Consider the following 25,895-nt stretch of genomic DNA (forward strand, 5'->3'; position numbering starts at 1 on the left):
AGTCTTAACATAAAAAACGAATATGCAAAACAATAACAGTAAAAACTAACCTGGTCGATGGTAAATTCTAGTGTATAATCGCGACTATTGTGGGAGATACTCTCCTCACTACGAACATCATTCTCAAATGACCAACTATCTGAAATTGAAAAATTGTAGTCATCCATTATTCCGTCCCGAATTCTCCGCTACGGCGTTCCTAAAAAATTTGACAAATACACAGTCTGTGAAGAAAACCTAAGTAACCATGCTAAATTTTCACCGAAAATCATTATTCTAAATTTTGTGGACTATGTTTGACATAGAAATAACCAGGAAAGTCCCAGGTCGGATGGTCGGACAAGTCCAGTTAGAATCACCATTCCTTCCTTAGTCGATACGAAGCCAGACTTGTTGACAAACTTTCGAGGGTGTTAGCCTTGGGTTACTCCACAATTGTAAAAATGATCATAAAACATAGTGTCACATGGACGGACACTTTTGGAGTGGAAACCACTTATGCTTTAGACTAGTAATTTTAGTAGAATAAGTTTGCTAGCTATCTTTAGTACTTTAACTTAATATGCATTTTTAAACACAAAAATAAAATATAACAAAAGGTTACGGTAGCTTACGGAAGATGAATGTGGCTATCGAACAAAGTGACTTCTTACGGTAAGCTTACGGTAGCTTTGAAAGAGATAAATAAATATTGACTAAACTACTAAATTTTTTGGATCAAGAGGCTGGTCGGGTGGTGGTTTGGTGGCGGCCTTGGGTTGAGTTTCTTGAAGAACTCAAGAAGAAATTCAATAATACCAAGAACAAAGAGCAAACACAAAGTTTCTAGAGAGAAAAGTTGGAGAGGTTCAAGGTGTGAATTGAATGGTTTCACAAAGGGTTCTATTTATAGAAAAATGAGGACCTCTCTCCTCACCCCATATGGCCGCCCCCCCCCAATATTTGCTTTATGGTTGAAGTCTAATTCTAGGTTCAAGTCTAATAAAAATATAATTACAAAAATAAATGTTTCAATTTTCAATCTGTTTGAACCGGTGCAAAGATGTTATTTTTCTGATCATTTCATCCTAAATGGTCGTAATAAATTTTTGCCTCCAAGGCCTTTCAATGAACACCCTAAGAGAGTCTTGAAACTAAAAAATGAGTTTTAGGGTGTTTGTTGAAAGGTCTTAGAGCAAAAAATTCATTATAACCATTTAAAATAAAATGATTAAAAAAATACGACTTTTGACCCGATGTATTTGTAGAAATTAAATAAATAAGAAAAAATTAATTAAATAAAAATTTAATTTAAAAGGTGAAGGTGTTTTAAGAGGGGAGGGGGGGCCGGATGTTTTTTGGGTGGGGGGCCGGGGGATAATCCGGGTTTTAAAGAAGTCTGGGGTTTGATAAAATAAAAATTAAATTTAAAAAGTGAAGGTGTTTTAAGAGGGGAGGGGGGCCGGATGTTTTTTGGGTGGGGGGCCGGGGAATAATCCGGATTTTAAGGAAGTTTGGGGTTTGATAAAAAAAAAAAAAGAAAACAAAAAGGGAAGGCTGGGGGGTGGGGCCGGGGGTAAGGGGTAAGGAGGGAAATGGGGGGTGGGGCCGGGGGGGGGGGGGGGGTGGGGGGGGGTGGGTGTCGGGGGGGAGTAGCAATTTACGGAGCGGAGTTCTTGCAGTGCCCCAAAAGGGCTGGAAAATGCTTAGACGAAGTCGTTTTGGGGCCAAGTTTAATTGGGTAGTACCTTACCAATCTCCCCCCTCTTTCAGTCTCTCTCGTATGGTACAAAATGTTGCGTGCGGGGATCATTTGGGGTTACATACAAATAATTCGAGCTGTTGAATAATTTTAAAATAATAATTTGAGTGGTCTGGCAAAAAACAGCTCAATCAAATATCTATAAGTAATTGATCTAATTTTTTAATTTTTCATTCAAAATTTAGGATGCTGAATACTGAATGAAGTGTGAAAAAAATTTAGACAGTTGTGTGCCCGATATCCCCATGATCTGAACCACAAATATTGTAAGTCTTGTTAAGAAGAGTATTCATTAAAAAATTACCATGATCAAACATCGATAGGTTCGGAATGCTCGCTTATTAGAAAGAAAAGCAGAAAAAAGGTGGGCTCGTACTAACCTCTCCTCTAACCCACCTCCACGTTCAGACCACCCTCTGATCTACGACCAACCTTAGCTCGCTTATTAATTTTTTAATTAATATTCTTCTCAATTAAGCCCTACATATCTGCGGTTCAGATCAAGGCAATACTGGACACACAACTGTTTAACTCTTTTTTTTTCATACTTTTGTTAGTATTCAAAATCCTAAATTTTGAATGAAAAATTGAAAAGTTAGATTAATTACTTACAATTATCTGATTGAGCTGTTATTTTACCGGACCACACAAATTATTATTTTGAAATTATTTAACGGTTCGAATTATTCGTATGTGACCCCATATGATCCCCACGCAACATTTTGTACCACATGCGACAAAGAGAAAGAGAGGGGAGAAAAGGTAAAGGTACTGCCCAATTAACAATTCAATGTGCCGACATGATGGTTGCACCGGTTATGGAAAGCTTTCTTTAATTGAACCACAATATATATAGGACAAGCGACTCCCCAGATTTTTTTTCTATATATATATATATATATACACTTCAAATTATCCCCCGCACAGACCAAGAGAGAGAAGCCATGGAGAGTTGTTTCTCCCTGCCTTTGCTTCTCTCAATCACCTTCTTCATTTCAATCTCTCTTCACTACCTCTTTCGCAAACTCAAAACCCACGGCCACCTCAATATTCCCAGTGTCAAAAATTCTCCTCGAAATGCCCCTCTCCCACCGGGATCCACCGGGTGGCCCTTCATCGGCGAGACTTTCCAGTATCTCTCAATGGCAAGAAAAGGCCTCCCGGAAAAATTTATAGGCGATAGGAGGGACAAATACTCCACCAAAGTATTCAAAACATCGTTACTCGGGGAACCAATGGCCATCTTGTGCACAGCCGAGGGCAACAAGTTTGTGTTCTCAAATGAGAACAAGCTAGTCCATTCTTGGTGGCCTCAATCCGTGGAGAAAATATTCCCCCATTCTAAGAACGGATTGACCACAAAAGAGGAATCCAAGAAGCTACGAGAATTCCTCCCCGCGTTTCTCAAGCCGGATTCGCTCCGAAAATACGTGGGAGTAATGGATCAGCTCGCGAAAAAGCATTTGAGTCGTTATTGGGATGATCGCGAGGAAGTTAAGGTTCATTGCTTGATGAGGAAGTATACTTTCACATTAGGCTGCAAGTTGCTGTTGAACATCGATGATCGTGAGTTGATAGATAGACTTGAGGGGCCGTTCAGCAAAATAACAGCCGGGTTCATTTCTCTCCCCATTAACGTGCCCGGAACAAAATTTAACCGTGCTATTAGGGCATCGAGGGAACTTCATAAGGACATCAAAGGTACATCGAATATTTGTTTAACAAAAACGACGCTTAGGAGATACAAATACACAAACACTCTTGCGCACACATTCACAGTCCACAACTCCACATAGAACTTACACATACTACACTATGATTGTGTGTGTGCTAGTGTGTTTGTGTATGTGTGTCTCTAGAAATTTTGATTTTTTTTAAGAAAATAGGTGAGACTCAACCCCAAAAATTTGGAGACATAAAAAAATACTCCATCCGTCCCAAATTCTTTGTCCGGTCCGCAAAACGGTATGTTAAAAATAATACAATACTTGTAAGAAAAAATCAAAAGTTTTTCAACAACTTACTAATATCAATGAATATTTTTAATTTGTGAAAAAAGTTGAATTTTTTTTGAAAAAATTTCATTAATTTTAACATTCCGTTTTGCGGACAGGACAAAAAATTTGGGACAGAAGGAGTATTGAATTAAGATATATTTCTAAATAGATTTCCATTTTGAAGCATTAAAATCCCAAAAGTCTTGTTAATTCCAATCAAATCACAATGTATCAACCTTAAAGTATTTTGTCAGATTCTCTTACTATACAGTTTTAAAATATTTAATTAAAATTACAGAGCAACTAAGGGTGTAACTAGAGTTCGATAATATCTTATTCGATCAACGTCACTTCACTTTTTCATACGACCCTTCTGCTCCGTCTTCAGTACCTTGCATTCGAGTTATCAGGGCAATATAGTATCGTGAGCGATAACGCTCAGTATCCAAAATCCACCCGAACCCATAACTTACAGGCAACAAAATATATATAATTGAAATGCATTGAAATTAACATAAAGAGAGAACAATTAACCCTTTTATTACTATTCTTCAACCTAAGTGAAATCTCGAAAGACTCGGATCATATCCACAGATCCGCTCCAACCCTTAACCACCAAGCTACGGCCATGGCATGATTCAACTCCCTCCTTGTGCCCGGATGAAAGACCCTAAGTTATCTACTTAGTAGAATTCATCGCAGTAACTTCCACCCCTTGCTCTAACACAAGAAGAACGAACATGGTAAATTCCACGCCTTGCTCTACACCACCCCTTGCTTTATACCACTCCTTGCTCTTCAATTCTGTTTCTCAAAAGTTAATCATAGCCATGCCATACTCAGGGTTCCGCAATCTCAATAATCAAATCCCAATCATTGTGAGCACTCATTCAGCTAATGTCTATCAGAACTCTCCACTATAGCCCGGACTCAACCTGACTATGGGGCGTCACAATTCGTCTCAACATCACTTCACACATTTCTTCTCCCATTATCCTATTTTCACGTCTAATATGTTAAATCCGCAAATCGCAACCAATCCCAAGAACCTATTTGTCCAATCTGTCAGTACAACAAGATTTCACACAATTTAACATTTTTACTAACATGCTAACAGACTAACAATAATTAAGTTTACGATAATAACCAATCATGCAATAAAACTAAAACTTATCATGCCATAGAATTTATCATGCAATTAAACTAGATTGATCCGAAACTATTTAACTTAGGGACTTATAATATTACTTTCTTATTCACTAGGGTGTTTTTATAAGTTATTCAAACATGAAGATCAAACCGTATTTATACAAATCAATGTTTCAAAAATTTCCAGTGGCGATAATCTTCCGGAAAAAAAACAGTGGATTTACGGCCCGGGCTCGACCGGTGACGTCGGGTCCGGAAATCAACATACCGAACATAAAATTTATATAGACACGATAATATATGTAGGAAGACAAGTTTTGAACTACCTCTCGTCCGGCGAAACGGGGTTCGGAAAGAGATGGTGGCGGGTCGGAGCTCGGGCGGTGGTGATGGTGAGTACGGCAGTGGAGATGGCTCAGTGGTGGTGATGGCCGGCTGGTGGTGGGTTGCTCGGTGGTGGGAGGTGCTGATCGGTGGTGGTGTGGACCGGTGGTGATGAGTTACGGGGGAGGTGGTGGTACCCTGTGGTAGTGTGGTTATGGAGGTGTACGGTGGTGAGCTCGGAAATCGGTGGCAATGGAGGTACACGGTGGTGATGGTTGGTGGTTTGGAGGTTTCGGTGGTGAAGGAGTTCGGAGATGGTGGCGATGGTGGCAAGAGATGTTCGGTGGTTAAGGTAGGAGGTAGTGGTGGCCGGAAGTGGTGACCGGTGAGATGGCCGGCTGCCTTCTCTCTCTCTCTGTCTCTCTCTCTCTCGAGTTTGCTGGGAACAAAACAAGAGAAATGGAAGGGAGGGGATTATTTAAATGGGTTAGGATTTTGCATAAGAGATATAAACCCATGGGTGCAACTCGGATCCATCTCACCGGTCACCACTTGACCAGCAATTGACCAGGGTTCGTCGGTGGATTTGCTCCGGTGCAACACATGCATACACGGGGACAATTACTCGCCGAACACACGCGCATACAAATAATTACGGAATTAAAATTAGTGTGACGACATAAATAATTTTCCGCATTAAATAAACTAACAAGAAAAAATAATATTTTTGTTTTGATAATTATTATTATTTATTAAAAACACTGGGTCTTTACACAACCTAAGAAATTGTCTCGAAAGGTTAGTCGGTGGATTTGCTCCCCATACAATTGACCAGGGTTCGATTCTTGGTTCATGCTGAAAGAAAATAATTTTTTGTGAATCCCCTAGTTTGAGCGTAAATGGCTTACTTTTGACCAAGCTGGGAAGGATATTAGTCGAGGTATGAGTAAGCTGGCTCGAACAATGAAATTTGACTGTCATGACTGTCAAACCAAAAAAAGAAGAAGTCTGCCATACGTATACTTTTATGCATAAATACATTGGGTATACCAAAAAATGGGTACGTAGGAATCTCTGATGCAGATATTATAGATCTATCAAATACTTGTGAAAGTGACGTATATTTTCAAGAATTTCAACGTTATTTTGGAGGAAATTTTTATATTTAAGCAATTTTGGATTCGGATTCGAATTTAGATCCAATCTGATCCATTGACCGAGTGGAATCATTTTTCTTGAAGGTATGATCAAGAAGAGGAGGATTGAGCTATCGGAGAAGGAGGTGCCGATTGGGGAAGATATATTATCTCAAATGGTGGTTGAGAATGGACAAGTTATGGATGAATGGGACATGGCCAACAAGATTCTGGGATTGCTTACTGGGGCCCATGACACTGCAAGCATTGCACTTGTCTCCATTATCAAATTTCTAGCGGAGTTGCCTGAGATATATGATGGGGTCCTAAGAGGTTGGGCAATTGTTCCATTCAATCAATTGGTTGTTCATATCAAAAAGTCAAAAACCAATCAAATCAAATCAAAGCATGCACCAGAACACACAAGATTTTTAGATGGTTCTGACAAATCTGCGGCTCATCCATTAATTGTTGTTCTTCACGGCTCATCCATTTTCATTAATTGTTGTTCTTCTAAATAAATCACTTAATTTATTTTTTTATCTTTATTCAAAAAAATTCGTATTTATTAATTTTTCATCAATTTTTTAGGAATTATTATTTCATCATGATGAGAAGAATTTAAAAAGTAAAAAATTACCATCAAAACATAATTTTTTTGAATAAAGACAAAAATAAGCCAATAAGCCACTTTTTTCGTCTTTATTAAAAACAAATTGGATTTCGATCGTAGTTTTTTACTTTTTAGATTACTCTTGTCATGAAGAATCAATAATCCTCAAAAAATTGACAAAAAACTAACAAATACTAAAAAAAAATTGAATAAGGACAAAAAAATAAGCTGAATGGCTTATTTAGAAGAACAATTAAATCTCAATGAGTACACATCAAGTAAATTTAAAGCGGATACTACACAATTATCCAAATAAATGAATTTACACAATGTCGGATTAAGGCACAGATATCTCATTCACCTTGTTTGGTTCAACTCTCATCTTATCTCATTTTTTTCTTTACACTTTTCTCAATATTTTTTTCTCTCTATTTCTCTCAACTCATTACATCAAAAATAACTTTCAAAAGTTTGAACCAAACAAGGTGATTATTTTTAGAAAGATTTAATTACGCCATTTGCAGCTGGTTGAATCTTAAATCACTGCCGATGCCGCAGAACTCTACACTACCCATTTAAACCTCACATGTTACTTTTAAGAATTGTCTAGTTAAACTTTAGTTAACTTCACGTTAGAAATAAAAGGGTAATTAATAGTTTTTTCCTATTTTGAATTAACAAGAAAGCGCAGAAACAAAGATAAATCTGCAGAGCACAAAACCAGTTCATTAGGAAAGAAGATGAAGAACACCTTGCTTCATTTTAGAAAAAAAATTCAACTTTTCTTTATGAGTTAAAAGCAGATTGTTGTTCAAAATTGCTCTCCAAAATTTGCTTTTTTGCATTTAGTGACGCTTTGATTTTTCTGCTTTTTTTTTTTTAATGCAAGTCTTCGTTCGGAACTTGTGTAATGGATGGGCAGAGAAGGGAAAACTTAAAATTTTCTTTTTTTCCGTACTGTTTGGTTGTAGAAGAAATTGAAACAAAACACCAAAATAAAGTATTAAGCAATAAGCATAGTAAAATTTTTCCTGTACTTCTTCATACTTTCGTTCTTAATTATTTTTTCTAGACTTCCGCTCCTTTTCTTAAGTTACAAGAGGCTTTAAAGAACAAGTATTGTAGGAAATTTTTTTGCTACCCAGATGGACATCTCAAACATGCTTCTAATAAGGAACTTAAATGCGGACCTCATAGTTCCAGCTTTTTGGGTCATATTTTGATGATTCAAATCGTTCAACTTGTCTAAAACATATTTTTAATGGTTTCCGTAAGAAATCGGCTCAAAATATAATCGGGAAGTGCTTGATTCAAATATTTTTTACATAGAACAATTTCTGTCAAGCTTTATAAAAAAACTATTTGGATCAAGCACTTTTCAGTAATATTTTGAGCTAATTTCTTATGGGTATCTTAAAAACATGTTCTAAACAAGTTAAACGGTTTTGATCATTATAATATGACCTAAAAATGGAAGTCTGCATTTCAACAAAATGAGGAATCCCTTAGTAGAAGGGAATTGTCCCAAACATACGCTTTCATATATCATTTCCGACCGAAGCACCAGAAAAAAGAAAGGGAAATTTATAGAAATGGTCCTCCTAGTTTCATCCGAGTCTCATTTTCGTCCTTCAAGTATCAATTGTAACTCTTTTGACCTTCAAGTTTAGTTTTCGTACCAAGTTGGTCCAATTGATAACATCTGTCAGCCAAATTGGACGGAAAAAATCAGATTGAGGGCAGACATTATCAATTGGACCAACTTGGTATGAACTGCAACGTCCAAACTGCGATCAATCTAATTTTTTTCGTCCATTTTGTCTGATAGAAGTTATCAATTGGACCGATTTTGTACAAAAACCAAACTTGAAGGTCAAAAGAGTTGCAATTGATACTTGGAGGACGAAAATGAGACTCGGATGAAACTAGAAGGACAAATTTCCCAAAAAGAAAACACACACACGCACACAATATCCTTAGGGCGCTGTTATTCGCAGCTCTTTATTTTCTCTCATAACCCACTACATTTCGGTAAATGGTTGTTGAAAATCATACATAACATTTCGGTAAATAGCTGTTGAAAACAAGATTATATTTCGGTAACTACATGTCGAAAATATGTTCAAATTTCGGTAAACAAATGCCGAACATACATTTTCGGTAAATAACTGTTGAAAAAAATATTATATTTTGGTAATTGGATGCTGAAAATATATCTCAATTCGGTAACTAACTGTCGAGTATAATTGAAAATTTTTTAACGGCCTATGGGAGAAAATAAAGGGTTGCAAATAGCAGCGCCCTATCCTTATAGGACAGAGTTGCTTCTACTTGTTTTTGGGAAAAATTAGCCATAAGGACGATACAATAGTTTCATTTAGAGAAAGAACGCCAGTAAAATAATTTTTAGTGGAGGTCCTTCAACTTTTTGAGTTTTTTAACCATATGACCAAAACATGTTTAGGCACTTTCATAGAGTTTTAGGATGCACCTTCCTTTTATAGGTTTTAGTGATTCAGGCACTTTCATATGATACAATAGGGTTTTAGGCACTTTCATATATAGGGTACCCTAGGATTTTAGGCACTTTCATAGTACACATTTGTCTTTATGTTTGATTGCAAAAGGTGCTTGTTCTTGAGCTCAAAAAATATAAATATGAGAGATTTTTTGCTTAAGTCTCCCCTATTAATTAAAAGTACATGGTCTTGGAAAAAAACTTTTTATTTCTCTTATCTTAATTTCGGATTTATGCCTTTTAAGATTCATACCTGCATTGTGAGGTTGCGATTGCATTCAGAACAAACTTGCAAGATTTGTGGTACTGACCGGTAATCCATGGCAAGATTTTTTTGTCAATTAACTTTGATGTCTTTCTATGGGCCCTTTTTTTTTTCTTTTTTTTTTTTTAAGAGCAAATGCAGATTGCAAATGAAAAAGGACCCGAGGAGCTACTAACTTGGGGGGACATAAAAAGGATGAGGTATTCTTGGAATGTTGTAAATGAAGTGTTGAGGCTCTCACCACCCCTCCAGGGAACTTTCAGAGAAGCCATTACCGACTTCACGTACGAAGGGTTCCTTATTCCCAAGGGATGGAAGGTAAGTTTCACAACTTCACTTAGAAATGTTGGGCCCGGAGTGTCCACATGCATGGATTTGGTTACACAATGTCACTCTCTGCGACCGCTCTAAAAACAGAGTTGCGGGCGCGATGTCGAATGCCAAAAAAAACTTAATTGAAACCTTCCCTAGCTAACACCAATTGGATTTAGCAGAGATGGTGAAAAAACGGTCCGACAAGAAGAAAGATGAAAACTCGTAATAGAGACATAGGGGATGTTAATTTTTCGAATGGAAAATAATTTTTTTCGCTCCGCTTCATTTTATAAAATGAATTTCGAAATTTGTCTTTGGTGCAATGTTAAGCACTAAAAGATAAATTTTTTATGCATTAATAAAAAGGTGGAGCGCAGAAACGGTGGCTTTCTTTAAGAAATGCTTTAAATAGAATTTCCTGGGTCTTTTCCATTACTTCTCACTAACTTATCTTGAGATTGGAAAAAGGCTGCTGATTTTGTCACTCTATTTTTTTGTTAACGTCACTCTCCTGCAAGTATATTTTTGGTGTAAAAATACACTTGCAGAGAAATGACGTTAACAAAAAAGGGAATGACAAAATCATTTCCCTTGGGAAAATGTTAATGAAGTACTCCTAACTTTGATTGTTTTTTTTTTCTTTTCCTTAAGATACATTGGAATGCCTACTCCACACACAAGAACCCGGAATACTTCCCGGATCCGGAGAGGTTTGACCCGTCTAGACATGAAGGCGATGGACCGCTGCCTTATTCGTTTGTTCCGTTTGGAGGAGGACCACGGATGTGTCCTGGGATGGAATATGCCCGATTGGAAATACTAACTTTCTTGCATAATTTGGTGACCAAGTTCAGGTGGGAGAAGGTGTTCCCGGATGAGAAAATCATAATTGATCCGATTCCATTGCCTGCTAGAGGACTTCCAATTCGACTTCATCCTCACAAAATTCAGAATTCTTAAATAATCACATGAAATTGAGTACCCTTTCTCCGCGATTGCCTGTTCCCTGGTTCAACTTGTGTAGTAGAACTTCATCCTTTCATTTTGAATTCATCTTTGTCAGACAATTTCCAGTAAATGGGGCAATGCTACTCATCAGACACCTCACAAATACACCACGTAATAGCGTGAGTTCTGCTACCTATTTTGACGATCTAAACCGTTTCGTTGTTAGGCCTCTTCATGTAATTTGTTGGATACTACTAGCAATCTGGAAAATTACATTTCTTGGGAAAATTGGGCCATTATAATTCTCACCATTCATCAACTGATTGGAATCACGTACGTATTGATATTTGATCAATCTAATTTATTGCAACGAACAAGTTACACGTCGGGACTGAGAAAGTGAACGGCTCGGATGGTCATAACAAGCTGTGGGACCCAACACTTTATGGTGGTGTGTTTGAGAGGTCTATCCACAATATGTGTTGGTAATATCACTCAGCTAAAAAATAATGTATACCTTTTTATAATGTTCTTCGCTCGCAGAATGCTCTTCGTTTTATTTTCATGGTTGGCAATGCTTAGCATGTATTTAAGTCAATGAGTTTGAGAGTACATATACACGGCCTGTTTGTTAGCTTTTAAGAGCAAGTACACCAGTTTAGCTAAAATATGAGCTAAAAATGTTTGTGAACAGTGTAGATTTTGCTATTCTTTAGTATCACCACTACACCAATATTATTCATTTTACATACACTTCATTAAAATACTCATTTTGCTGGGTTCTCTTATACTACGTGTGCTGAGTTGGAGCTAGGAGAGAGGAGAGAGACAGCTAAAAGTAAAAATAATACTAGTATTTAATTCAATGCTTGTGAACAGGTCTTAGCGAAAAGTACCGAAGCATTATAGACAACGGTAAAATATATACCACTTTACCTAATCTGGTACACCTCTCTTTTTGAGTTTTTCTTCTTCAAAATAGCTAAAAATGTATTTTACATAGACTGATGTACATGCTCTAAAGAGGGGGATATAGCTTGCCCGGGGATATACATATCCCCCTTGCCTATATACCTTGTTTGTCAGAAAAGAAAACCAGGACTATTTAATACCATTAATCCCCTTCCAGCCTCCATAACTTTGGACACCCCTCCCCCTATCTAAAACTTATCCCCCTTCCCACTTTACCATAATACCCCCATGGACCCACGTTTTTCCCTTCTCCCGCCTTTTTCTTCCGCCTTTTTTCCTTAACTCTGTACTTGTACTTTTGGAAGGACATAAATGGAATTTTACATCATTTACATCATCCACCCCCTCGTATCAACTACAAAACAAACCAATCATATACATATCCCCCATCTAAAATAATCCCCCCTCATTTCATATCCCCTTTCTCCCCTCTAAAACATATCCATTTACCAAATAAGTCGATACTGTATTTAGAATCATTAGATGGAAAACCCAGTTCAAGAGAACAATAACACCATGAAGGCGCCCTTTTGTTACTTGTGCAGTTTCCACTTGTTTAATTCATTCATGGAAATTACAAAAAACAAAAAACAAAATGGGTTCACATGAATTTTTTACTATGAGTTAAAAATTATTTTTATCTCGTAATTTAGATTCTGTGGTTTTGTTATTCGTAACTCCCCCACCAAAGATCAACTTCCCTATGGTTCCTAATTCCTATTGCATTATTAGCCCTCCCCCATGGCACGAGTCTCTCACATTCAATGTTTTTATCTCATAATTTAGATTCTGTGATTTTGTTATTCATTGTTTAATTTCAGGTCATATCCGTAGATGGATTGTTAGAGATTTTCAAAATAAAAGAGTAGTCGTTTTGGTTTTGTAAATTTTCTTGTTTCTTTAGAATGCTTATTTTTCTCTTTGTGAGCTTTGTCCCACATTGGTTAGTTGAGAGATGTTGGAGTGGTATATATTAGGGAACATTCCTAATTTGATTAAATAATGATCTTGTGTGGTGCAGCTATATGGTGCTTTGGCTCACACACGCGCGCGGCGTGGGATGTGTGGCGTGGGCTATGGTGCATTGTGGTGCTTTAGCGGCGCACTTTGCACTTAGCACGTCAGCGCTAGGCGCCTTGTAGGCGCCATTTCTTATTGTAAGGTGGCGCTGACGTGGATGCCGCGTGTCACACGTGTGGCAGGTGAGTCACACGGAGCGGTTTCGATCAGGTGCAACTCGAGTCTACAGGTGCACTGGTCAGCGCTAGGCGCCTTGTAGGCGCCATTTCTTATTGTAAGGTGGCGCTGACGTGGATGCCGCGTGTCACGCGCGTGGCAGGTGAGTCACACGGAGTGGTTTCGATCAGGTGCAACTCGAGTCTACAGGTGCACTGGTTCGTGGAGGTGTGATCACAGCCATCGGCCGTGAATGGGCACGATCCAGACACCAGTTCGGTGTGACTGGTTGATCAAGACCGTAGGATCTAATCTAATGGTCAGGCTAGATCGGGTGCATATCCATTCACAATGGGTGCGTAGTGGCCTATGAATAGACCACTACTTGACAAAATCTGGACACACACATGCCGAATTTCTCCCACATCTCTCTCTATATTTTCTAGCATTCATTCTGTTTTGCTGCAGAAAATAAAATTTAGTGGTTCTTGGTTCTTATATTCGTCAGCAGGTATTCTGTCCGTTTCATTAGTGCAAACGCAAACGGAAGAACTTCGAGTTCGGGCTTCGATTTATCTTGAAGGCATATTTGCTGTAACTCTTTGCATACCATCTAGTGGGGGCAAATACTGTCTTTAGGAAAGCGACATAGTCGTAACTCGAAGTGTATTACAGCATTTGTGGAGGTTTCGCCAACAGTTCACTGTTTGCAGCAGACGTTTTTCCAACAATATAAAGACAGTATTCAGCGATGGCAATGTCTCTACAAAAGATGACGCGAGACTTTCTGAAATTGGAGTGGTTTGAAGGTGGGAATTTCAGGCTTTGGCAAAAGAAGATGCACTTCTTGCTAACCACCATGAAAGTGGTTTATGTTCTGACTACTCCAAGTCTGGTGATACCGAAGGAGCCAGATGATGAAACTATGGAGTAGGCTCGTGAAAGGAGCAAATGGGAGAATGATGACTACATCTGTAGAGGACACATTCTCAATGCGCTGTCGGATGCACTATTTGATGTCCCTCAGAATTCAATGACAGCAAAGGAACTTTGGGATGCACTCAACGATAAGTATCTTTCTAATGATACTATAAGTAAGAAGTTTCTTGTTAGTCAATTTATGAATTATCGCATGGTTGATACAAAGAGGTCATTGTCAGTTGCATGAGATTCAGCATATCCTCAGTCAGTTTAAGGTTAAGAATATGCATATGGATGAGTCTATTGTTGTCTCCTCTGTTATTAACAAACTGCCTACATCTTGAAAAGATTACAGAAAGAAACTCAAACATAAGACCAAGGAATTTACCCTTGATCAGTTGGCCCAACACCTTTGGGTGGAGGAAAAGACAAGGCGTCAGAAGGGTAAGGATAATTCTACTTCCAAAGTTCATGTGGTGGAAGAAAGTTCCAACAAGAAATGCAAGAACAAGGGCGGTGATAAGTCTTCTGGTAAGTGGAAGAAGCAGAAATTGGAAGCTACCGACACTAGTTGCTGCATTGCGGCAAAACTGGACATCTTAAGAAAGATTGCCGATCCTTGAAAAGGAAGAACTCTGGTGGAAATCTAGGAGCATCTAGGGCAAAGAATTCTAAATTCATTGCTGTTGTTTCCGAGGCGAATATCCTCGAAGATGCTGAAGATTGGTGGCTTGATTCTGGTGCGACAAAGCATGCAATGACAAGAGGTTCTTTACTAAGTATAAACCAGTTGCAGATGGCACCATTCTTTTCATGGGAAATGCATCAACTACACCAGTTAAGGGTAAAGGAAAAGTGGATTTGGAGTTCACTTCTGACAAGACTCTAACTCTTACTGATGTGTATCATGTACCGGAAGTTAAGAAGAATTTCGTGTTTGCAAGTCTACTTAATAAGTATGGCTTTAAAGTAGTGATTGAGTCGGACAAAATTGTTGTGCCCACGAGTGGTGTATTTGTTGGCAAAGGCTATGTAATCGAGGGGATGTTTAAGCTTAATATCAATAACACAGTTGTTTATGCTTATATGCTTGATTCTTTTTCTTTATAGCATACTCATTTAGGACATATTAGTACAAGGAAAATAGATTGCATGGTTAAATCAGGACCAATTCCTAAATCTGATAATGATATGGTTGATAAATGCAAGATTTTTTTGGAATCAAGGATAACCAAATTGCGTTTTCCTAATATTGAGAGGACTTCTTCATTACTTGAATTGATTCATAGTGATGTACATGATTTTCATAGCACTCCTACTAGAAGCGGTAAACATTATATGGCAACATTCATAAATGATTATTCAAAATTTTGCTATGTCTATTTACTTCATTCCAAAGATGAAGTGCTTGATATATTTGTTGCATATAAGACTGAAGTTGAAAATCAATGTGGTTTGAAGATAAAACATCTTAGGTCTGACAGGGGTGGTGAATATCACTGCCCTAATTATTGTGAATCAGTGGGGATAATACATGAAGTACCTGCACCTTATACATCACAACAGAATGGAGTGGCCGAAAGGAAGAATAAAACTTTATCTAAGATGGTGGTTGCTATGCTAAGCAATGCAGGATTAAGTAAATGTTTGTGGGGCGAAGCCATACTTACCGCTGCTTATATCCTAAATAGAGTATCTCTCAAAAAGTCTAACATTACTCCATATGTATAACGACTCGGATTTTCGACCCCATTTTTTTAATACAAATTTATATTGTTAAATTCCTAATTCAATAATTAATTAGATTGAATAATTAAAATATATTATTATTTGTACAATTGATATTATTTACACTATTGTATAAGATATATATTTATACTTTAGATATACAGGGAATCATGGATTCATATTCATCTCTTATCTTTTCTATCTAAACCCTAACTAGAACTCTATTCAAACTAACTCTTCACTTCCCTCTCACACTCTACCACCTCTATCTTTATCCTTCAAACTACACCCCACATTTAAGGGATTTTGTTCCCCTATTTCTCTCTTTCTCATCATATACATACACGCGTCCACATACATTAGAATTAAAGAAAACCCCACCAAATGTGGCACTTGTCTCATATTCTTCTTATCATTATTAGTATCCCTCTCCTTCACTCTCCTTCCCCATTCAACCACTTCCACACTTATCCTCTCACCTTCTTACTACCTTATTCTCTCTCATTATATATGCCCACATAAATTCAAAAATTGAACACCAGTATATTATTTCACTCTCAATTCTATTGTTGAGTCTAGAATAAAGAGAGAAAGAAAGAAAGAAAAACAGATTTCTACATAAAATTCATCCGTGCATCACATTCAGGTTCCCAATCAACAACTACATCACCAAGCATCTACAAACCACCTTCCAATCATTTCGAGTCAGCCCCGAGTCCCCCGCTGCCGCCGCCATCTTTTTCATTTTATCGAGATCGTCCGCAAACTAGTACTCGCTTTTTCGGCCGGATTTAAGGTAGATTAATCTCTATCCTACCATCTCCTAAGTATATTTAGTTCCTAGATGTTAGTTTTAATGGATTATAGTGCTAGAAATCGAGCCCATGCATCAAAACCCATGAACCGAGATTTTTCTCTGCTTTTCAGAAAGCTACTGTAGCTGAACATTGAGTTTTAAAAATGTTGTGCTAGAATTACACTTAGGTCCCTGTACTTACTTCCGCACTAGATTCGGCCCTCAACTTGTTTTTCACTTATTATCATCATTTACATTTTAAAGTATGAAATGACAAATGCATGTTTATCCATGATTAATGTTAATGTGATTATAATGTATATAAGTATACATTAACTAAACTGTAGGTAAAATAGTGAACATGCTAAAATAAATAATAATCTATAAGGGACTTATAAATGGATTAGATGAAAAGAGAAATTAGTAGTAATAATGAAAAAAAAACAAAAACAAAAAAATAGTTAAATAACTAAACTTACTGTTAACTTAAAAGATTTGTATTAACTGTTATATTAATGTCTTACTAAGTGAAAGTGTGAGGTGGATTGATCAAAATTAGGTATGTCCAAGTATTCTAAGGTTTACGAGATACTACAAGATTAATAATTTCAAGTATAATAAAGATGGAAACAAAACCTATTCAATAAAAACATAATAATCCGAAAGGCACCGGTCCAATTCAAAACCCTTATGTGTTTAATTACTTGCATGTATCAATTGTTATATTTTGTTATGTCATTGAAATGTATCATTTGTATGCGTTATCTTGTTATTGATAAATCATGTACGTGCTAGATTGGACTTAGGTTCACTGGGTGGTTATGAGTAGTGAATCATGTAGACGATGATAAGTAAATGGAAAATGATAAAGTGTTGAAAGTGTGAGTACTGTGTGGATTGTGAATTGAGTCATGGCGATGGCAAGGGTAACTTATGGGGCCCTGTGTTGAAATGGGTTACCTGCAGGGCCCAGTGATGAGATATGTTGTGACACTAACGTATGATACGTCATGGAAAGTTTCTCTTTGATGAAGAGAATGGGTCCCATGAAACGGTTATAGTTGGTGAGACGTTAATGTATGATACGTCATGGGAAGTTTTTCTTTAGGGAAGAGAATGGGTCCCATGAGACGATTATAGTTAGCGTAGCATATTGGATGTCCGACACTAATGTATGATACGTCATGGGATGACTCGATCCTCCTGTTATGGTCTTAAGTAAGAATATGTTCGGTACATAACTTAGGTGCGCTCACCCAGGATCCTGGTACAGGATAAACAAGATGAATGGTGGACCCATGAGACTGTTGTAGTTAGTGGATGTGGGAGGAAAGGATCTTGTAGAGATGATCCTTAGATTTCATGTAAGATGATGGATAGTAAAGAAAAAGACGATGTGCTATAATTCTGTACCTCTCGTGTATTATCAATTGTGATATTATTGTTATTATTGAATGCTAATTGTAGAGTAAGGGGTTGGTAGGATTGGGATTATTCTACTGGGTGAATTATCACTCACGGATACGTTTGTATCCTAGTAAATCGGTTGCTTCGGCGATCAATTTGGCAGAGGGTACAGGGTTCAATGATGGAGCAATTTGACACAGGAGGAATACCAAGAGTGAATACCGAGGATGCTTGAGATCTGTATCAACACTAGAGTCGCTTTGAAGATGTTTAAATAAAATGTTAGATTTTTTTTAATTTTTAAATGTAAATTTTGTATAACGACAAATAGGTGTAGGTGGACAAATTCAAGTAGTGCTCTGAATAGCACTGGAATGCAATGGCTTCGCGTGCCTCTCGAACGGAACCCTAGTTTGTCAATGAAACCCTCGTCCTGCAAAACAGACAAGGAGTGAGTGCACCTTTGCCTCTATTGGCAAAGGCCCTCCGATGGCTTTGTTAGTATTTCGTACTAATGGAGTCCTAATTATCAGTAGGTAAATATCGAATAATGCAATGAATTGCGTACCTTTTACCTCTAGGTTTACCTCTTTATTTATAGATTTGCATATGCTTGCTGGCCAAGCATCCATGTTGCCCTAGGATTCCTAACTCGTATAGGAAACCCAGGATATCAAAGATTCTCGTTTCCTTTATCAGTTTATTTCCTTAATCCTTGTAGGACTCTTTCCATAACAAGCCGAACATCCCATACTCGTTGGGTATCTTTCTTAGATCCTATATTCTTGGGATCTCATCCTTTAACGGAATACCAGTGATTCTGGACCCTTCTAGAATGTTCCCTCTAATAGGACTTCTCTCTTTGTTTGGCCATCTCATGGCTGAACAGACGGCCTGGACCAGTTACTTCACATGTAACTGGTCCTAAAGAAACAATGTGGACCATATCCTTCTTAAGGAGCTGTCCTCCTGTTCGGCTCTCTCTTGCCGAACAAGTTTCTTGAACAATGGCATCTCATGTTATTTTCCTTGTATTTGGTCCAATAACATCTCGTGTTATTGCACCGAGAATCGTGCAACCTCTCTGGACCATTGACTTCTCATGTCACTGGTCCATAGCGTGTTGACCTTTTCTTTGACCGTGCTCGGGCCCGTTTTGTACCTGTTCAGGAATACCTCCCTACAATAGGGACCTAGTAGTTTGTAAAATTCAGTGTATTTTAGGGTTAATGCTTCCGAAATTTCGTGAAAATTCGGGACGTTACAATATGAGCTCTGGTCAAAAAGGAAACCAAACCTGAGTTATTTTAAGACTTGGGAGTGTAGGGCAATTGTGAGGCTGCCTGGACCTAAAAGGAATAAACTAGGTCCAAAAGGAAGTGAGTGTGTATTCCTTGGATAAGTTTTGCACAGTAAAGCATATAGGTTCCTATGGCTGAGCCTAATGATGTTGTGTCCATCAACACCATCATTGAATCTCGAGATGCAGTGTTTTATGAAAATAGATTTGACAGAATTCCAAGGTTAAAATCTAGTAAGGATTTTGAATCTAATAAAGATTTGGAAGAGTTTCCTTTAATGTCCGAAAAGGATAATGAGCCTTTAGAGGTTCTGGTTGAAGGAAATGAACCTGAGGAACAGGTCAAATTGAGAAAGAGCAAACGAGTTCGAATAGAAAGAACGGTTGGTCCTGATTTCATAGTTTATCTAGTTGAAGGCACTAGAGAGACTTCATGTGCTTACAATGTGTTTTCACTTCATGTGGAAAATGATCCATTGACGTTTGAGGAAACAATGAAATCACAAGACGTGACTTTCTGGAAGGAGGCTATCCAAGATGAGATGGACTCTATTATGAGTAATAATACATGAATTTTGGCGGATTTACCACCTGGTTCTAAACCAATTGCTTATAAATGGATTTTCAAAAAGAAAATGAAAATTAATGGAACTATTGATAAGTTCAAGGCCAGACTTGTAGCCAAAGGTTTTACCCAAAAAGAGGGTATTGATTACTTTGATACCTATACCCCGGTTGCTAAAATCTCAACAATTAGAGTTTTAATAGCTCTTGCTTCCATATACAAGTTTGAGATACACCAAATGGATGTCAAGACTGCATTCTTTAATGGTGAGTTAGATGAGTAAATCTATATGAAGCAATCAGAGGGGTTCGTTGTGCAAGGTTATGAGCACAAAGTTTGCAAGCTTATAAAGTCTCTTTAGAGACTTAAGCAAGCGCCTAAGCAATGGCATGAGAAGTTTAACAAAGTGATTGTGTCAAATGGTTTTACAATACACCAATCTGATAAATGCGTGTATAATAAATTTAATGCAAACGAGGAGTCATTATCTGTTTGTACGTAGACGATATGCTCATTTTTTATACAGACCAAGAAAGCATTCAAAGTACAAAATATTTTCTTTCTGCTAACTTTAATATTAAAGATATGGGTGTTGCTGATGTAATATTAGGTATAAAAATTAAAAGGAATGGTGGTCATTTAATTCTATCCCAGGAACATTACATTGAGAAGATTTTAGAGAAGTTTAATCATTTTGAAAGCAAATCGGTGTCTACTCCGTATGACTCTCAATCGCCATTGGATCATAATAAGGGGAGAGCGGTGTCACAACTAGAGTATTCTAGAGTGATTGGCAGTTTGATGTATGCCATGACAAGTACAAGACCGGACATTGGGTATGCGGTGGGGAGGCTTAGTAGGTATACTAATAGTCCTGGGCATGTACGTTGGCACGCAGTACATAAAGTACTGCGATACCTCAAAGGTACTATAGATTATGGAATAGTTTATAGTGGGTATCCTTCGGCTTTAGAAGGATACACTGACGCTAGTTGGATTACTGAGCGGAATGATCACTCTTCAACGAGTGGTTGGGTTTTTAACTTGGTGGAGGGTCAATCTCCTGGGAATCTAAGAAGCAAACGTTGATAACAGACTCGACCATGGTAGCCGAGTTTGTAGCATTAGCTTCTGGTAATAAGGAGGCAGAATGGCTAAGAAATCTATTGCTGGAAATTCCAGTGTGGCCTAAGCCTATGCCACATGTATCGCTATATTGTGATAGTCAAGCTACGTTGTCACGAGCGTATAACCAAGTGTATAATGAAAAGTCCAAGCATATAGGACGAAAACATAGCGATGTGAGACAATTGATTGTTGATGGGGTGATAGCCATTGATTTTGTTAAGTCAAGTCAAAATTTAGCGAATCCTTTTACGAAAGGCCTTATAAGGGATTTGGTGTTGAAAACATCAAAGGGAATGAGACTTTTGCCCAATTAGTTTAATCACTCCGTTCAAAACTCAACAGCTGCAACCGGTTGATACTCTCAATCTCTTGAATTCAATGAGAAATTACACCACATTTTCGTGATTGGAAACACTCTAAAGTTATTGTACACATTCCCAAGGTAAAGTGTTTTGTACCTATAATGTGAATACAAAGGAGGTTGAACTACTTAGTTCTTAATAGATTGATTTGTGTTAATGTTATAGGAGCATGGATAGCGATCTACCTATGTGAATGTGGAGGTGGTGCCGCTTCCTATAGGTCACAGGGGCTAGACCTTAAAGCGTTCATAAATTCAAGATAAAAGACCCAAAGCTAGTTCACGGGTTAACCGATTAGGATATCTGCATTATTTGGAGGATTATATGTGAGAGACGTCCGGTTGGTCGACAGAGGACAACTAGTTCAAAGACACGACTACTATGCTGCCCTGACCAGCTTTGATATGTTTTCACTAAGTGAATAGTTGTAGTTGCAAGACACTATTTATGTATGCATAAACCTTGTAATAAGAACTGAGAATATTTCATCTGTATTTCGAAAATGGTGGGGGATTGTTAGAGATTTTCAAAATAAAAGAGTAGTCATTTTGGTTTTGTAAATTTCCTTACTTCCTTGGAATGCTTGTATTCCTCTTTGTGAGCTTTATCCCACATTAGTTAGTTGAAAGATGTTGAAGTGGTATATATATTAGGGAACATTCCTAATATGATTAAATAATGATCTAGTGTGGTGAGCATCCGCAATGGGAATAACCAAAATCAATAACCAAAATGTGTCACGTCAATATTTGATTATCCATTTAGTTCATAATCAAACTTAACAAACTTTACCTCCAGATTGGTTATTTTTGCATCCCTATAAAAAAAAATCCTCACAATACGCAATGCACCTATGTCCAATTACAAACGAGTTCTAATCACGCACCCGACCACACCAAATTATTCTTCTCAATGAGACGATTCTAATGTGGGGTGTTTTTTAGTTTTTTAGTTTTGAATTTGGTTATTGGGTTTGATTATTGAGTTTTAGTTATTGGTAAAAGTTGTTAAGTTTGGTTATAGAATTGGTAGAATTTAGTTATTTGCTAAAAGACTTGTAACTTTGTTTATTACAATGTGAGGTATTTTTTTAGCATTATTGTTAAATTTGCTTATCCATACCAATTTGTTTATTACAATGTGGATGCTCTAATATGATTAAATAATGATCTAGTGTGATGCAGCTCTATGGTGCTTTGCACTATACCGGCTCTGCCAGTGCTTCGAACCAGTACACACTCACGCGCGCGTAGCGTGGACTATGTGGCGTGGGTTGTGGTGCATTGTCGCGCTTTAATGATGCACTTTGCACTTAGCACGTCAGCGCTTTGTAGGCGCCATTTCTTATTGCGAATTGGCAGTAAGGTGGCACTGATATGGATGCCGCGTGTCACACGCGTGGCAGGTGAGTCACACAGAGCGGTTTCGATCAGATGCAACTCGAGCCTACAGGTGCACTGGTTCGTGGAGGTGCGATCATAGCCATCGGCCGCGAATGGGCAAGATCCAACGGATTGATCAAATCCGATTGGGTGTGAATGAAACAGTACATCAATTCTTATTGCGAGTTGGCAGTAAGGTGGCATTGACGTGGATGCCGCATGTCACAAGCTTGGCAAGTGAGTCACACGGAGCGGTTCCGATCGGGTGCAACTCGAGCCTATAGGTGCACTGGTTCATGGAGGTGCGATCACAGCCATCGGCCACGAATGGGCATGATCCAATGGATTGGATCAAATCCAATTGGGTGTGAATGAATTCGGTGTGACTGGTCGATCAAGACCTTAGGATCTGATCCAATGGTTAGGCTAGATCGGGTGCGTACCCATTCACAATTCAAGATAAAAGACCCAAAGTCAGTTCACGGGTCAACCGATTGAGATTTTTGCATTATTTGGAGGATTATGTGTGAGACACATCCGGTTGGTCGGCAGAGAACAACTAGTTCAAAGACACGTCTACTATGCTGCCCTGACCAGCTTTGATATGTTTTCACTAAGTGAATACGTTAAGTCGCAAGACACTATTTACGTATGCATAAACCTTGTAATAAGAACAGAGAATATTTCATATGTATTTCGAAAATGGTGAGAGATTGTTAGAGATTTTCAAAATAAAAGAGTAGTCGTTTTGGTTTTGTAAATTTCCTTGTTTCCTTGGAATGCTTGTTTTCCACTTTGTGAGTTTTGTCCCGTATTGGTTAGTTGAGATATGTTGGAGTGATATATATTAGGGAACATTCCTAATATGATTAAATAATGATCTAGTGTGGTGCAGCTCTATGGTGCTTCGCACCAGTACACACTCACACGCGCGCGCGGCGTGGGCTATGTGGCGTGAGCTGTGGTGCATTGTAGCACTTTAACGGCGCACTTTGCACTTAGCACGTCAGCGCTTTGTAGCCGCCATTTCATATTGCGAGTTGGCAATAAGGTGGCGCTAACGTGAATGCCACGTGTCACACGCGTGGCAGGTGAGTCACACGGAGCGGTTTCGATCGGGTGCAACTCAAGCCTACAGGTGCACTGGTTCGTGGAGGTGCGATCACAGCCATCGGCCGCGAATAGGCACGATCCAACGAATTGGATCAAATCTGATTGGGTGTGAATGAAACAGTACATCAGTTCTTATTGCGAGTTGGCAGTAAGGTGGTACTGACGTGGATGTCGTGTGTCACACGCGTGGCAGGTGAGTCACATGGAACGGTTTCGATCAGGTGCAACTTGAGCCTATAGGTGCACTAGTTCATGGAGGTGCAATCACAACCATCGGCCGCGAATGGGCACGATCCAACGGATTGGATCAAATCCGATTGGGTGTGAATGAAACATTACACCAGTTCGGTGTGACTGGTCGATCAAGACCTTAGGATCTGATCCAATGGTCAGGCTAGATCGGGTGCGTACCCATTCACAATTCAAGATAAAAGACCCAAAGTCAGTTCACGGGTCAACCGATTGAGATTTTTGCATTATTTGGAGGATTATATGTGAGACACGTCCGGTTGGTCAACAGAGGACAACTAGTTCAAAGACACGTCTATTATGCTGCCCTAACCAGCTTTGATATGTTTTCACTAAATGAATAGGTTAAGTCGCAAGACACTATTTATGTATACATAAACCTTGTAATAAGAACTAAGAATATTTCATCTGCATTTCGAAAATGGTGGGGGATTGTTAAAGATTTTCAAAATAAAAGAGTAGTCATTTTTGTTTTGTAAATTTCCTTGTTTCCTTGAACTACTTGTTTTCCTCTTTGTGAGTTTTGTCCCACATTAGTTAGTTGAGAGATGTTGGAGTGGTATATATTAGGGAACATTCCTAATATGATTAAATAATGATCTAGTGTGGTGCAACTCTATGGTTCTTCGCACCATACTGGCGAAGCCGGTTCTTCGCACCAATACACACTCACACGCGCGCGGCATGGGCTATGTGGCGTGGGCTGTGGTGCATTGTGGCGCTTAGCGGCGCAGTTTGCACTTTGCACGTCAGAGCTTTGTAGGTGCCATTTCTTATTGTGAGTTGGCAGTAAGGTGGCGCTGACGTGGATGCCGCGTGTCACACGCGTGGCAGGTGAGTCACACAGAGCGGTTTCGATCGGGTGCAACTCGAGCCTACAGGTGCACTGGTTCGTGGAGGTGCGATCACAGTCATCAGCCGCGAATGGGCACGATCCAACGAATTGGATCAAATCCGAATGGGTGTGAATGAAACAGTACATCAGTTCTTATTGCGAGTTGGCAGTAAGGTGGCACTGACGTGTATGCCGCGTGTCGCATGCGTGACAAGTGAGTCACATGGAGCGGTTTCGATCGGGTACAACTCGAGCCTACAGATGCACTTGTTCATGGAGGTGCGATCACAACCATCGGCCGCGAATGGGCACGATCCAACGGATTGAATCAAATCCGATTGGGTGTGAATGAAACAGTAAACCAGTTCGGTGTGACTGGGTGTGACTGGTCGATCATGATCGTAGGATCTTATCCAATGGTCAGGCAAGATCGAGTGCATACCCATTCACAATGGGTGCGTAGTGGCCTATAAATAGACCACTACTTGACAAAATCTGGATACTCACATATGCCGAATTTCTCCTACATCTCTCTATATTTTCTAGCATTCATTCTGCATTCTGTTTTGCTGCAGAAAATAGAATTTAGTGGTTTTCGGTTCTTATATTCGTCAGCAGGTATTCTGTCCATTTCTTTAGTGCAAACGCAAACGGAAGAACTTCGAGTTCAGGCTTCAATTTATCTTGAAGGCAGATTTGATGTAACTCTTTGCATACCGTCTAGTGGGGGCAAATACTGTCTTTAGGAAAGCAACATAGTCGTGACTCGAAGTGTATTACAGCATTTGTGGTGGTTTCGCCAACAGTTCAGTGTTTGCAGCAGACGTTTTTCCAACATGGATTCACTGGGCTATACATAGATTTTTTAACTATATGTTTGAGCACATAATCTAGCTACCTGTGGATTACCAAATACTCCTCTAAAGTCTTTTGCATGTCATTGCTGGGAGAACCC

General features: G+C 38.6%; 1 protein-coding gene across 2 annotated transcripts; it reads left to right on the plus strand.

Moving 5' to 3' along the window:
* The first annotated feature begins 2,658 nt into the window (after positions 1-2,658).
* LOC131336676 (beta-amyrin 28-monooxygenase-like) lies at positions 2,659-11,458 on the plus strand. 2 transcript variants are annotated; one of them, XM_058372592.1, is made up of 4 exons: positions 2,659-3,442; positions 6,453-6,680; positions 9,874-10,061; positions 10,710-11,453. In XM_058372592.1, the coding sequence occupies exons 1-4, from the start codon at positions 2,686-2,688 to the stop codon at positions 11,016-11,018; spliced, it is 1,482 nt and encodes a 493-aa protein (XP_058228575.1). In that variant the 5' UTR covers positions 2,659-2,685; the 3' UTR covers positions 11,019-11,453. The 2 variants fall into 2 exon arrangements, with proteins under 2 accessions (XP_058228575.1, XP_058228576.1); XM_058372593.1 differs by lacking the exon at positions 6,453-6,680 and having other exon boundaries at positions 10,710-11,458.
* Positions 11,459-25,895: the final 14,437 nt, after the last annotated feature.

The sequence above is a fragment of the Rhododendron vialii genome, chromosome 8a, assembly GCF_030253575.1.
Source record: "Rhododendron vialii isolate Sample 1 chromosome 8a, ASM3025357v1".
Taxonomy (NCBI): Eukaryota; Viridiplantae; Streptophyta; class Magnoliopsida; order Ericales; family Ericaceae; genus Rhododendron; species Rhododendron vialii.